The 14,618-nt window shown below is 42.1% G+C and overlaps 1 protein-coding gene across 13 annotated transcripts in view; it reads right to left on the minus strand.

The window, feature by feature from the left end:
* Positions 1–957: 957 nt before the first annotated feature.
* The window catches only part of SSBP3 (single stranded DNA binding protein 3), a 244,673-nt gene continuing 231,012 nt past the window's right edge, over positions 958–14,618 (minus strand). For 3 of the 13 annotated variants that reach the window (XM_061633088.1, XM_061633083.1, XM_061633078.1), the window contains 9 exons: positions 14,379–14,467; positions 14,184–14,232; positions 13,392–13,427; positions 12,532–12,586; positions 10,856–10,926; positions 8,566–8,644; positions 6,926–6,954; positions 6,409–6,510; positions 958–2,847 (listed from right to left, as the gene is read on the minus strand). In XM_061633088.1, the coding sequence (XP_061489072.1) occupies positions 2,785–2,847; positions 6,409–6,510; positions 6,926–6,954; positions 8,566–8,644; positions 10,856–10,926; positions 12,532–12,586; positions 13,392–13,427; positions 14,184–14,232; positions 14,379–14,467 (573 nt within the window). In that variant the 3' untranslated portion in view covers positions 958–2,784. Of the gene's footprint in view, positions 2,914–6,408; positions 6,511–6,925; positions 6,955–8,565; positions 8,645–10,855; positions 10,927–12,531; positions 12,587–13,391; positions 13,428–14,183; positions 14,233–14,378; positions 14,468–14,618 lie in introns of all 13 variants that reach the window. The other 10 variants (XM_061633089.1, XM_061633084.1, XM_061633080.1 and 7 more) reach the window with 4 other exon arrangements.

Here is a 14,618-nt window from a genome sequence, read left to right on the forward strand (position 1 = left end):
CTCTCCAAGGTATGCAAAGTTAGTTGCATGGTCCACTGAGTCCCAACCAACAAAATCTGAAATGCTGGAAATGAGAAGTTACAACACCTTTAAATAGCAATTACTTCCAAAATATTGTGATGCTACTCTTAATACAGTGGCAATCCAGGCTTCTTCCATTGTCAAACACATCACTAGTCACACCACAAAGATTACAAAAGTACAGGTCATTGTCCTTCTCAGGCAAGTGGTGTTAAACTCTACACCAGGAGTGGGGAACCTTTGCCATTCTAGATGTTGTTGACCTACAACTCCCATCATCCTTGGGCACTGGCAATGCTTGCTAGAGCTGATGGGAATTGTAGTTCAGCAACATCTGGAGGGCCAAAGGATCCCCATGCCTGTACATCATTGTGGGTTCAATTTCTGCTACTTTCGAACAGCTAACTTTACTCTCTAAAGAACATAGGTGCTTCTGGATGTTCTTCAGGCTTTTTGGTGCCTAAGGCAAAAGACAAGATGATGCACACGATACCCCTCATTCCATATACACAAGCAGTTGAATCTTATTTCAACACTGGCAATAGGATGGTGTCCTGCACTTCTAGTGGCAGTAAGTTAGCTTATGGGGCATACACAGTTCCAACAGAAGGAAAGAGCTAGAATAGCTGCTGCTGCTGCTGCTGCTGCCCACAATCTGCCGCCCGAGGCAGCTGTTTCACTCTGTCTAATGCTAGGGCTGGCCCTGATGATCTTCCATTGTCTGATGTTGTACAACTCTCAAGTTATGGCTTGCCTGAATACAAGGATGTCTTGAAAAGGAAGGTGAAAGCAGGACCTAAAATCCAAGCAGTAGCTGCATCTTCAGAATAAGAATGCATGATATGACCACCCGCTACCCGTGCCATCACTTCTGGAATTGCTACAGCCATGAGAGGCAGAAGACAGCTGTTACAACAGTAACAAACAGCGAGGAACTGAAATCAAATGTTGATATTTATTACAGCATGAAGGGGAAGGGAGAGGAGAGGGTCCTGATTCATCTTTTAAAAACCATCCCAAACCAATGAGACAAAAATTTAGCTATCACTTTAATACAATGAAACCTGTTCGTTATCCTTTTTATAAAAAAAAATAAAAATTGAAAGGGCGTTGCATTAGCAATGGGACAAATCTTGGTTTGATGGTTTATTTATTTATTTTCTTTTAATATTATCCTGACTGCAACTGTGAGACTGACCATTTGCCATCCCCACCCCCATCATATTTCTACAGAGAAAACACAATTAAAATGCCTAAGAAAAAGGCAAACATTAAAAAAAGTCATTGTACTACTAAAAAAGTTTGTCAAATCACATGGTTTGTTTTGTTTTCAGTCAGAATAATAAAAAGCCAATGTTCCCACCCAAAAAAACCAAACAAACAAAAAAAAATCATTTCATTAAGGGGTGCGGAAAAAAGACATCCCTTTAATAAAACATTATCAACAAATATCGTACACAAACTACAATGTATAATAATTACTTTTCTTTTCCCTCGCTTAATTTTAGAACCAGACTACAAGGTAAGAAAAAACACTGAAACAAGATACAATGTTCTCAAGAATCCGCACAAAGGTAGGTAAATCCAGGGGAAGATAATATTTTACATAATATGAAATACATAGATCAGAAGTGAAGGTTTCTTCTTCTTTTTATATAAAACAAAGACCAGCTACAAGGGAGTGTAATGTACAGAGATCCCAAGACTTGCGAGTTTCACTATACATGGTATGCTTTTCTGTAGTCACCTCTACCATGAGAAGGTAAGGTTCTTTTCTTTTTTCTTTTGCTTTTAATTACAGAGTAAGAGGGAGAGAAGAGAGCCTACAGAATAGCAAGTATACATTTTAACAACAATAATTACTTAAAAATATCTCCATCCAGTTCCAGAGCATATACAGTGAAACCCTAATAAGATCACATCATTTCATTAAAACCAAAAACAAATGTTAAGAAGTTTGCGCTCACAGTTTTCGAGTCCCAGGTCAAGTTTTTTTAACCTCTTTTCCTTTTAATTCTGGTGGACCAACACCTCCCCAGCATAAAAAAATAAAATAACCCCCACCCCTATCCCAACCCCCAGGTATTTTGACACTTTTAAAGTTTTGCAAAAGGGCAATTAATAACATTTCTTTGTAATTTGGGGAGGAGGACATGGGAGGGGGTTAATACAGTGCATGCCACAGTCACAGAAACCAAGATCACAATTAAAGTTTTGGAGGATGTGATCCTACAAGGGGGCCAGCTGCATTACAACTTAGAATGAGGCAGAAGAAATCTGTTCCACTTGAATCTTCTTGCTGGAGAGTGTTGTGCTGCAAAACATCAAATGGAAAAACAAAGCAAAACGAAAAAAGAGGGGGAAGTGGTCTTCCAAACAAAACCCACTAATTTATAAAAACTGTCCAGTTTTATTAATTCTTTTTAAATGGCTACAGAGACAACATGAGATTTCATATCTAGACTAGCTTCCTTGAGTAGCACAGCACAAACATACAACAGGTTTAAAAGAATAATCAAGCAAAGGAGGTTGGAATTGGGTGCTAGAGGCTTTTGTTTGTTTCAAAAAAAAATCAACAAAAAAGTGTCATGTACATAGAATAAATCCTTCTTCTGCAGAAGGATCTTGTCATGTCTTGAAATATTTTAAAGATTTGTCCTTCATTGTTTTATGGAATAAAAAGTTCAGCCTTTTTATTGCATGAAACTAAAAATCAGGGGTGGGTCGTCCCCAGCTCTCTGCATGTCTCCCTGCCAAACACACCTAGCTTCTCTTCTTGCATAATTTCTTGAGATCCTCCAAATGGCAGCTGACTTTTTCTTTATCCTGGAGAAGAGGATGCGGGGTGAGGGAGGAGGGAAATCACACACTCATCGTCATGCTGGGAGAATACTGGGTGGGGGAAGGAAAGGGGTGTGTGTGGAGAAAAAGAGAAATCACAGAGTTAGAGCAAGGCAAGAAGACCCAAATGCTAAATGTTGTGGAAGCTGAGGAAATGAGATATGAAAGAGATGTGGGCTTATGAAAACTATAAGGCAACTTAATTGGCTTCAATAAATCAGAGAAGCAGAATATGTTCAACACTAATTTATCAGGACGTAATAATTCCCATTCCCCAAACAAGTTTGCCAAACTGGGGGGGGGGGAGAAGGTAAAAACCCAACCAATATGTGGTAGTACACAAGTAGGTTTAAAAAATGTTCAGAAATACATAATAACAAATACAGTCTTAGCTCACAGAGCCTTTTTTAAGAACCATACTGTGCTGTATTTTCAATGTACCACTACATGTAATTAAGTACCACTGGCAGAACTAACTCCTCTGGAGTTAAACACAGGAGCATTTAGGTCCTCTTGTATGGACATATTCAAATAAAATAGGTGCACTGTTTTCCTACCCACTTTCCCCTATCCTCTTCTAAATTTTGACTGTACATTCCTAAGAGGAGGGCAGGGACCACTCTTTGGCTTACACTACTACGCAATGCACCGTACATGTGAATGGTATAATAATAATGAGTTGAGACTACCCCTGGGTGGAACTCTGCCCAAAGGACACCCCACAAGAGGAAAAGCCATTTTTTAAAATTCTTCCTCCCCCCCCCCCAAAAAAAAATGTCTCCAGATGGCAAGGTGACACCACAGAACAGATGGGAGATGTTGCCGGGGGCTGCAGGACAGAACTCTGTGAAAATCTCCTCTTCCTCTAGTGCAGGAATAGGAAACCTCTGGCACACAGGTAAATCTTAAGAACATAAGAAGAGCCTGCTGGACCAGACCAACAGCCCATTTAATCAATCCTGTTCTCACAGTAGCCAGCTAGATGCCTATGGGAACCCCACAAGCAAGACCTGAGTGCAAGAGCACTTTCTCCTTCTGTGGTTTGCTGCAGCAGGTATCCAGAAGCATACTGTGTCTGCTCAAGGAGGAAGAGTATAGCCATTGTGGCTAGTAGCCACTGATAGCCTTATCCCCCCACGCATTTGTCTAATCCTCTTTTAAAGCCATCCAAGTTGGTTGCCATCACTGGAGTTTGTTTTTTTCACAGCTGCTGCACACACTGAGTAAATATCTTCATCGAGCTATCCTCTATGACTCCAAGGTCTTGTTCCTGGTCAGTCACAGTCAGTTCAGACCCCATGAGCATATATGTGCTTATTTTTGTCCCAGCATGCATCACTTTACACTTGTTTACAGTGAATTGCATTTGCTATTTTAAATTGCATTAGCCATTTTCCTGCCTATTCACTCAGTTTGGACAGGCCCCTTTGGAGCTCTTTGCAATCCCTTTTTGTTTTAAACACCCTCAACAATTTAGTATCATCAGTGAACTTGGCCACCACACTGCTCACCCCTAACTCTAGATCATTTATGAACAAGTTAAAAAGCACAGGTCCCAATACTGATTCTTAGGGGACTCCACTTTCTACAGCCCTCCACTGGGAGAACTGTCCGTTTATTCCTACTCTCTCTTTCCTGTTGCTTAACCAGTTTCTGATCCACAATAGTTGCTTGCCTCTTATTCCATACTGCTAAGCTTACTCAGGAGTCTTTGGTGAGGTAGGCTGCTTTCACACATGGGGCTAATAGCGCTAGTTTAACGGATTATAAAGGTAGCGCTTCATTGCGGATTTCAAAAATCCCTTTCACACTGCAGTACCTGTTATACAGTCTTTCTCACATAGAACACAGAGCAGAGTTTTTCTCTCCCCCCCCCCTTCATTCGGCCTCACGCGACACCGGATGAGCAGGTCTTCACCTACCTTTGGTTTGAGGCCTGTTCTTTCGGGGCGTGGGGGGGGGTTTGAAAGAGGCGCGATCGCAATCGCGATCAGCTGAGAGGTGCAGCAGCGCAGCAGCAGAGGCTCTGGTTGAGCACAAGCAGCAGCAGCACAGGCTGCTCTCTCAGGAGCAGCTGGGATCGGCTGGGAGGTGCGGCGGTGGCAGCGCAGCAGCGCACGAAGGCTGTATGCTAGGAGGGCTGTTGGTAAGGGCAGGAACGCACTGCATGCTGGGATGGCTCTCCCGTGAGCAGCAGCAGCTAGCGCAAAACTCCTGCAATCTTCCAGGTTCCCAGCCTGCTATTGGAATTTTTCTGGTATCATTGCAGAAATTAGCGCTAAACTTCCACTACATTTCACCGGAATTCCAGAGCTACCCGTTATGTCATGTGAAAGCTCAAATTTTATGTGCAAATTAAAAGGCAATAAATCGTCAGAATAACGGAATAAAGTGCAGTGTGAAAGCACCCGTACTTTGCTGAAAACTCTCTGCTGTCTTTTTGGTGCCTTTTGAAGGCTTTCCTCTTTCAACAAGCCTTTTAAACTGAGACCTTTCCCAGTCTGCGTCTGTGTTAGAATTGCTTGTTAATATATGTTTTTAATAATGTTTTCAACCCTTTTTTAAAGGATGTTTTTAAAGCTTTTTTTTAAAAAAGTTTTTAATGTTGTTTTGTTTTAATGTATTTTAAGGTCTGTTTTTATGATGTTTTAAAGTGTTTTTAGCGCTTTTGTTTGCCGCCCTGGGCTCCTGCTGGGAGGAAGGGCGGGATATAAATCAAATAATAAATAAATAAACAAATAAATAAACAAATAAATAAAGTCCAAGTACACTGTATCCACTGGATCACCTCTATGCTTGTTGACACTCTCAAATAATTCTAACAGGTTAGTGAGACAGGACTTACCCTTGCAGAAGCCATACTGGTTCTGCTTCAGCAAGACTTATTCTTCTATATGATTGGTTATTATTTAATGGTACTTTCCACCAGCTTTCCTGGCACAGATGTGAAGCTAACTGGTCTGTAATTTCCAGGATCCCCCTTATCCCTTTTTAAAAACTGGTTTTATATTAGCCACTTTCCAGTCCTCAGGTATGGAGGCTGATCTTATGGTCAAGTTGCATGTTGTTGTTAGAAGATCAGCAATTTCACATCTGAGTTGAGAACATTTGGGTGGAAGCCATCTGGACCTTGTGATTTGTCAATTTTCATTTAGTTTATTAGACCTAGAATTTGTCTTTCATCACCACCATTTGTTTCAGTTCCTCAGACTTCCTTCCTGAAAAACTTCAGGCACAGGGATCTACCTGTATCTTCTACTATGAAGACAGGTGCAAAGAATTCATTCAGCTTCTCTGCAAAAGAAGCTTCTCCTTTACACACCTTTGACTCCCTTGTCATCAAAGGGTTCAACCACCTTCCTATCTGGTCTCCTGCTACTTAAATGTCTAGTTCTCTTCACACAGCCCCTTCATGATCACATACCAACCCCTCCCACTTCACCTGCACATATCAATGATTCCTTCCCAGGAACAGATTAAAAGAGCCTAACAGGCTGTGTGATTCAAACCCGGTTAGCATGAAGAGTTGGTGTAAGAATGACTCACATTGTCATTTTGGAAGGAATGGAGGAAGTTGCCTCCCAGTTCACCATCATCTCGTGGAGTGCCGGGAGGATTGCTAATGCCACTTATGTTGTTTGGAGAATTCTATGGTTTAAAAAAAAACAGACCACACAGATATACACATGCAAGAAGTGACAGAGTGTCTTTTCAAGTGTGTTGTGTACTAGCAACAAAAACATATTGTTCTATAATAAAAAAATCCCACAGACAGCTAAATATGAAGCTTGAGTATGGGTGAAAATGACTGCACTTGATGACACCCTCACAGGGCTGAGAGCAAAAAACATGTCCTTGCTCTGATGATTTGAGGGCGGGAAGCCACAGAAGCTTTCCTATAAAGCTTTCTTGCCACCCTAATACAACCAAGGATAGAGCCTCAGCACTCCTCCTTGGCTCCTGCCCACGGTCTCATAGTACCCGACATTTTTTTTTTACCCATTAAAGCAAGAACAAGAGAACTAGTCCCAGCTTAATCATGGCTCACAAAATGTAGACTTACTTTTGGAAGTCCATCTATGTCTCCTGACCCTTGCGAAAGAAGACCAAAAAGGAGAAGAAGAAAAAAGGTAGACTTTAGTGAGCAGAGTTACATTTCCTTGCTCTGGATAAGCATTCCCACCCCTTCAATGAGCCACTCCCCATTCTGTACTGAAGTGTTTAGTCCCTGAACCATCATCCAGATATAAGATGCTGCTGCAAGAAGCTCCGGCTAGGCTTTCCAGGAAGCAGCTGGCAGTACATTAGTGAGCTGCAGGTCACAGCTGGGCTAATGCAAACCTCTTAACATTTGCCTCCAGAAAAGGACATGCTCGGGTTGCCTCAGCTGCCATTCCTTTGCATGCAGAACTCCCGGGAGCAGAGCCTCACTCACCTTCCTGCATGGCACTAGAGTAATGGCCTAATCGAGTTGCTATGGCCTCACCTCCCTCCCGTGAGCTTTGTGACACTGATCAAGATGGAGTACAGCACCTCTACTTCAGCAAGATGTATAAGGCAAGCATAGGAGGTTAATGGGTCTTTCTGCTGCTTTAATTAAAACACTCACACTACTGTTAGGTTACTGCTTCTTCCCCTTTATCCATCAACAGGAGTCTGGCAAGCCTGTGACTAGCAGTCCTGCTCCCTGGCTACTTTTCTATGTTTGGAATGGAAAGGTCCTAACAAGGCTTGCAGATTACCAACACTGAGCAACTTACCCAAACCTCTGGAAACAAACAAGGTACACACCACACGCACACAAAAATCCTAATCAAAACCACATTGACCAACAGGCACAGCTCTAGAAGGTCAGGATAAAGGCCACTATCACGGAGGCTAGTGAGGGCTGGTGTCATCATGTGGCATCCTCGAGCAGCTGCCGTGGCTCCAAGCACCCTGGCAGGGCCTACTGCCCATGCCTGTACTAAACACCCCTTCAAACCTTTTTTCCTAGCGTTCAGCACTCGCTAACTGCTACTTTAATTTCCACAAAGCCCCTGGAGTGAGTTGAAGCTCAAGGCTCTGTATGAAAATTTACATCATGGCTACTTTGCGCCAATGCCACTGAATAAGCCCATGGGGATATGGGCAGAAAGGCGGAATTGAACAAAGCAGTTTGCCAGGGGAGGGGCCTACCAGAGCCCCACTACCACAATGCGGTCCCAAAGCTACAATCCAATAATTGTCTTGAAATTCTGAAAATTCAAGGAACATTCACTGCAAAAAGCAACAATCAAAACAACTTGTGTCTCACTGCAAGTCCCCCCAAGTTTCCACATGTAAGGCACTCTAAACAGGTCTAACTACTTGTAACGTATCTTAAACAACTGTTCCACTGCCCAGTACTGATTCCCCAGTCAAAAGGCAAGTGCTCAGTAGTGCCATATCCATTCTGTGGCTATTTTGATCATCTACTGTATTTCTCAATTGCGCTGGCAGCTCTAACAATTTTGCCACCACCTCTACTTTAGTGCCAATGTGATAGGCTGGTTCCCTACTACCACAAACGGCTCTACAGGCTACATCTGAGCAACCTCCAACTTGCCATGTGTAAACCTAGTGATAGAAGTAGTGCCAGACTACAGAGTCCAAAAAGCCAGACTAGAGAGTCCAAAAAGTATCTTCCCTGCATCTTACCCTGAATAATTTCTGAAGTCTTACCTAATGAGCCATTCATGTGATGGGGCTCCATCCCCCCCATGCCTCCCATTGGGCCATCCGATCCAGGTCCCATTGGGAACTAAGTAAGGGAAAAAATAATGCTGGCAGTTATGATACAGTCATCATGTTAAAAATATCAACATCTAATTGATGCGTTTGTATGTATAGTGGCACTGAGAAGCTTCAGAACTCTGATGGCAGAAATGCTCTGCAAACCAATTTTTCTGATTTCTGCTAAAAATAAAATAAAAATAAAGTTCTTTTGGAAACAAACGTTTGTACTGAAAACCCATCACTGACCGCTGGGTATGTGTCCTTTAATTGAGGGTGTGGTACAACACACTCTCTCTTCTGAGAAGCAATTGAGATACTGGATCGTGTATCATTCCTGTGGGCAACTTCAACCCTGACAGGAAACTGTAGGGAACTTTGCTCTTTGCTTTTGGATTGAAGCGGACAGCCAAATGGAGCAGCTGCTGCTCAACTTATTACGTGGTATCTGGGCTTTTGATACTGTTTGAAGGTTGCGATATGCTCAGCAGTGCCATATCCATTCTGTGGCTATTTTTATCATGTACTGTATTTTCTCAATTGCACTGGCAGCTCCAACAATCTTGCCACCAGCTCTACTTCAGTGTTAATGTGATAGGCTGGTTCCCTACTACTATGAACAGCTCTGCAGGCTATATCTGAGCAACCTCCAGCTTGCCACGTGCAAATCTAGTGATAGAAGAAGTGCCAAACTGGAGAGTGGACGTTCTAATAGCATTACTAATCCAGGCCTCCAAAATCCCATCTGACAAAATGTTTCAGTTGCCAGTCCAGATTTTTTTAGCCCCTCATCATCTATTTGTATCCCTTCCTTTCATTAAAGCAGTTTTAGGAAGCACACACTGGGTTCCCTGATTGTTTTCTATCCAAATACTGGCCAGGACCAGATTAGCTTTAAGGGACTGAACTCCAACAGCTGTCTTCAGACCCCAGTTTTTTATTCCTACAATCAGCTGCTTGCTGCTCCAGATGTCCAATGCATTAAAACCCTGAGATTTAAGTCTCTGCTACTACTACCTCACTCTGTTTTGTGTTCCATCATCTTTGGACAATGCTGTCTGAGAAACAGACGGAGGCCACATCCACACCATACATTTATCCCCCTATTATTCTGCTTTAAACAGTCATGACTTCCCTCAAAGAATTATGGTAAGTGCAGTTTGTGAAGGGTGCTAAAAGTTGTTAGGAGATCCCTATTCCCCTCACAGAGCTACAATTCCCAGAGTTCTCTGAGAAGAGGGACTGACCCTTAAACCACTCTGGCAACTGTAGCTCTGTGAGGAGAGTAGGAACCTCCTAACAACTCTCAGTATCCTTCACAAACTAGACTTCCCAGGATTCTCTGGGGGAAGTCATGACTGCTTAATGTGGAATAATAGTGGAATAAATGTATGGTGTGAATGTGGCCGGAATGCTCTTTCAGCAATCCTCCAGCTAGTGGCGTTGACAATGGTTTCGTCTGAAGTTACTGTCATTGCCACAAGCTCAGTTGAAAGTCTTATGGTGATGCTCAGCCACAAAGAGCACAATGTGATGGCAAAGCAGCTGTTTGGGTGTAGGTGTTTCTGACAAATTTGCAGAAGCATACATTATAATCCCGTTGGCCAATTCTAAAGCAGGGTTGGGATTGTTGAGCATCTGCTGAGCCCCCCTGCCCAAAGCAGGGGGGCCACTGCCGACCGTCATAAGACTTCTGACTGCTGTTACTCCTCCTTGCTGTCACTGCCTCCACTTCACATGTAAGTGAATAGTGACAGGTGCAAGAAGAAGGAGCATAAAACTCTGTTCACCTTGCCTGCTCTCTCAACAGCAGTGAGGAGGAGATAGCACTATTCAGGAAAGAGCCACCCTTCCCGAATTAGAGCATCTTGTCCAAACCTTGGAGCTGGCACTGTTCTAAAGACAAAATCTTAGGAAATCTTAACAGCAGCTCTTTGAAATCAGCTTGAATTAAAGGTGCAAAAAGGACCAGGGCTTCAGCTGCGTCCCCTTTAAATATAACCCTGCTAACTGGCAGTGTGCATGACAGTCTTGACCAGAGCCGCTTGAATGCAGCTGTTTTAATAAGCGTAAAAAATTAACAAAGTCGCTGAAGAGTTAATCACTTTTTGATGGTTTGTTTTATTTCTGTTTTGTAACAAATGGCTGAAATCAATTAAACTGCTTTACCCTCAACTGATGAAGTTAATTATGATTTGTTATGGTATCTGATATGTAAATTATTAGAAAGCAGACTTACATTCGACCGACTGCCTCCAGGCGGTACGGGATTAATCATTGTGTAGATGTTGTCACTTGAATTTGTCGAATCTGTAGAACAGTGAAACCCACTAAGTCAGGGTGATTAATTCATTTCTTAATTAAAACAAACTCATGCCACTTGAACTCATTCTTTTGTATTTTATCACCTAAAATTCTCTCTAAGTACCACCATTTTCTGGCTAATTTGTATTTAATGAAGATTCACAAAGTTTTTAATCACAGAAATTCAACTGTGAAAAGAATTCTGCTACTAACCAAGGATATTGGGACTTTCTTGCCAGGAGAGGTGTAGAAAGATAATTTGCTGCCATGTGTCACATAACACTTCAAAATTAGCCAATGCAATTATCTTGCTACAGCATCATATTTCTTCTTTCAAAAAATACATGGATGATATTCAGCCACATTATTTTTCAAAAAGCAGGAATCTAGGTTTTTCTTAATGATGAGAGTACTAGGAGATAAACAGTGTTTAATCAAGCTGCAGAATACAAACAAAACACACACAAATTACAAACAGGCCATGGTGACAGAATAAAAAAACAAAGAGAGAAGAGCTGTGCCTACATTAACATATGGATTGTTTTATTATGACCTAGTCTGAAATGTAGGTCAGAGTTCTCATAAAAATGCAAGAGCAGGAAGGCAATGGTAATATTACATGGTAGCTCCACCCCTGCAGCTGTGGTACACCACAGTTACATGCAGCATGGCTTGCCTCCCCCCCCCCCGCTTTTCTTCTTGCCACCAACACATACAATGTGTAGTAAATCACCCTTGCAGGGCTATCAGGAATATTCATCAGCCCCAACACTGACACTCTCTCCTTCCCCTCCCACTTTACTATGAGGAACATGGGGGAGGGGATTTTACTCAGCCTCCTTCTGGGGAGGTGTAGGGAGAGCACTGTTTTGTAAAGGGGCATTCAGATGCCACCCTGCTCATTCTCAGTACTAATCTGGCAGCATGACAACAGTGGCCCCGACAACAAAAAAAGATTTCTGTAGGCTTTCCTAGTATAATAGGGGAAATAATATAATAGCCTTGAGTAAGTTGGCAGGGTGGAACTTAACAAGGTGTTTACAAAAATTCTCTTAATTTCTTTTAGATATTTAAAGAGTGTGTGTTTCTAGTTAGTTTTTACAAATCCTCAAGAAAAAGGATGTTTCCTTATCTACCAACATAAAAATTGGATAAAAAAATTACTAACACATCAGAATGTGTCAAATTTCACAAGGATAATTCATCAAGGGAAGAAGCAGAGCATCTTTCACATTGCTTACTGGGAACTCAAAGCTGAAATATGATGCAAACTGCCTTCCACCAGTCTGGAAAGGCTGATGGCATGGCTGAATCCTCCACTAACCTCCTTTCTCACACCCCTCAGCCCTAAAAGCCATCAGCACATGGCTGGGAGTGACGGCAGGAAAGAGGAACTGAAGACAAAATCACTTCCTTTGAAAAGAGTCAGTTTGCTTTAGAACAGCTGCACACCATCAATAATCAAACAGCATATCAGTGGCATGCAAATTGTTATGTTGTTACCTTAAATCAAATCCAATGGCAAAAGAAACCAACTAATCCATTCACTACTGGGCTCACAATTTTTTTAAAAAATGGGGGAAAATTAGTTCTGCCTTCTTTCACCCTTACCTGCGGGGCTAGGCATGATAGGTGTTCCAGGAGGACCTCCGCCACCAGGGGGCCCCTGTTGACAAGATTAAATACACATCAGAAACCACTGTGATAACATAGCCTGCAATAGGTCAGCCAGATCCTGCTGCTGTCAGCAACAATGTCTCACCTTGGTATTCAGCCAAGCATTAATCTCCTGCTAAAACCTTTGATGCACTCTTGTAGCCAAAGTGCAATTTCTTTGTTTAAGCCTCAGGAAAAATGGAGGTTTTACTGAGAAGTAGTGGGGGCGCATCTGTGCGAGGCACATATACCAAGTCTATCTGCCAGGGTAGTAACAGGGGGGCATTCTTTCTATAACCTTCACATCTGCAGAAGATGCAAACAGAAATGGGAAACTTAGAATGCTGTAACGTACTTCTTAGATGTGTTAATGAGATGATCTTATTCTGGACCAATTAGGAATATACACTCAAATTCTTCAGCAATACAAATGCAAATTATAATTACCACTCCAAACTTCATATGTTCTTAAGATCACTAAATGCTGTTACATGGGCCATTACCGCCAGTGCATCCTTCAGACAGATGGGGTAGATAAGGCATCCCCCCCTACTTTTGAGGCATGGTCAAGGGGAGGGGGCTATAAAAATGCTTAATTCAGCCTGTCTGGTGAAACAAAAAGGAGCTTCCCCAGCAACTATATCTGTGGCTCAGAATGTTTAAAATTCTGGCATCACCCTAGAAGCGCATACATGAGACATTGAACAAAGTTTCACTGTGAGCATTTGTATCCTGAGATTAATCCAGGATTCATATTTGTGCATGCACAGAGCAAAATATTTAATCATATGACCCATAAAGAAATATGAACTTACCACATATGTACCAGGCGATGAAGAAGAGTATGGAATCTATAAAAATATCAGAATATAGGCATTACTTTTTCAAAGATACCAGTTTTGTAGAGAAATAAATCCTACACATGATGACTGTTTAGGTCAAGAGTTCATAAAAATGAATTCCTAATTACGAGTCAATAACTCTTACCTGTATCCAGGAGACTGAGGCAACGCATATAACCCAGACAATGTCATTTCAAAGACTTGCTGTTTTTAAACATTTTCAGAGAACCCAGTATAGGAGCAAAGGGGCACTGGAGCACCAAGCCTCCTTTCTAGGATGAGTTCCATTGGAAAGGGTAAGCAACACATTTAAATGAAGATTCAATAGCCTTCTTGAAACATTTTACATTAGGGTTGTGTATATGCACAAGGGAAGGCCATGGGGATGAGCATGCTACTCTGCTCCCTAGCCACCAACGGAGGGCAAAGGTCTCAAGTGGGAAGCTTCCTGTACTTGTGGAGGGTCCCCACCCATTTTAGAGCCTGCTTTTTCAAGGTTGTAAAACACACGGGACCCTCCAAGAGTAGAGGAGAGTCTCTGCTTCAAACCTTCACCCTCCAAATCATAGGGGGTGATTGGAATGGTGTCTGGGGTGGGGGTGGAGCTAGTATGCTTGTTCCCTCATTATCCTCCCTCATGTGTTTACTTGCCCCTTACGCAGAATGCCCGAAGACGGCTAATGAGAGGAATTCAAGTACTGTGGGAAAAACAAATTATGAGGGTTAAATGACAAAAATGAAGGCATTCTAAAAACTGATACTTACTGAATTAGCACTGTTGGGATTGGGCCAAGGTCTACCAGCTCCTGGACCCCTAAAGTTTGAAAGAAAACAAACCTTTAGCATGCACATGTTGGGGTCAAATGTAAGGACAGAGTAAAAATGTGAAACTGACATTATTTCCATATCTAGAATTGGAAGAACATCAATTGAAAGCCAGCAGCATGGAAGATGCCTTACATGTTAATCCCAGGCATGCCGGGCCCTAGAGAGTTGGGTGGAGGTCTCATTCCGCCGCCATAGTTCTGCAATGATAACCAAGGATCAGTCTACCATAACGAGAAGGGAAACCGGAGAAGAAAAGAGAAAGGAAAAAAAACAAACAAAAACGAGAGGGTTAGTTTGTGAAAATGAACTTTAAAAAAAAAGAGATGATGATAATGAACATACAGGCAAAATTACCAACTTCAAAAAGTAAAA

Source organism: Rhineura floridana, chromosome 6, assembly GCF_030035675.1.
Source record: "Rhineura floridana isolate rRhiFlo1 chromosome 6, rRhiFlo1.hap2, whole genome shotgun sequence".
Lineage (NCBI taxonomy): Eukaryota > Metazoa > Chordata > Lepidosauria > Squamata > Rhineuridae > Rhineura > Rhineura floridana.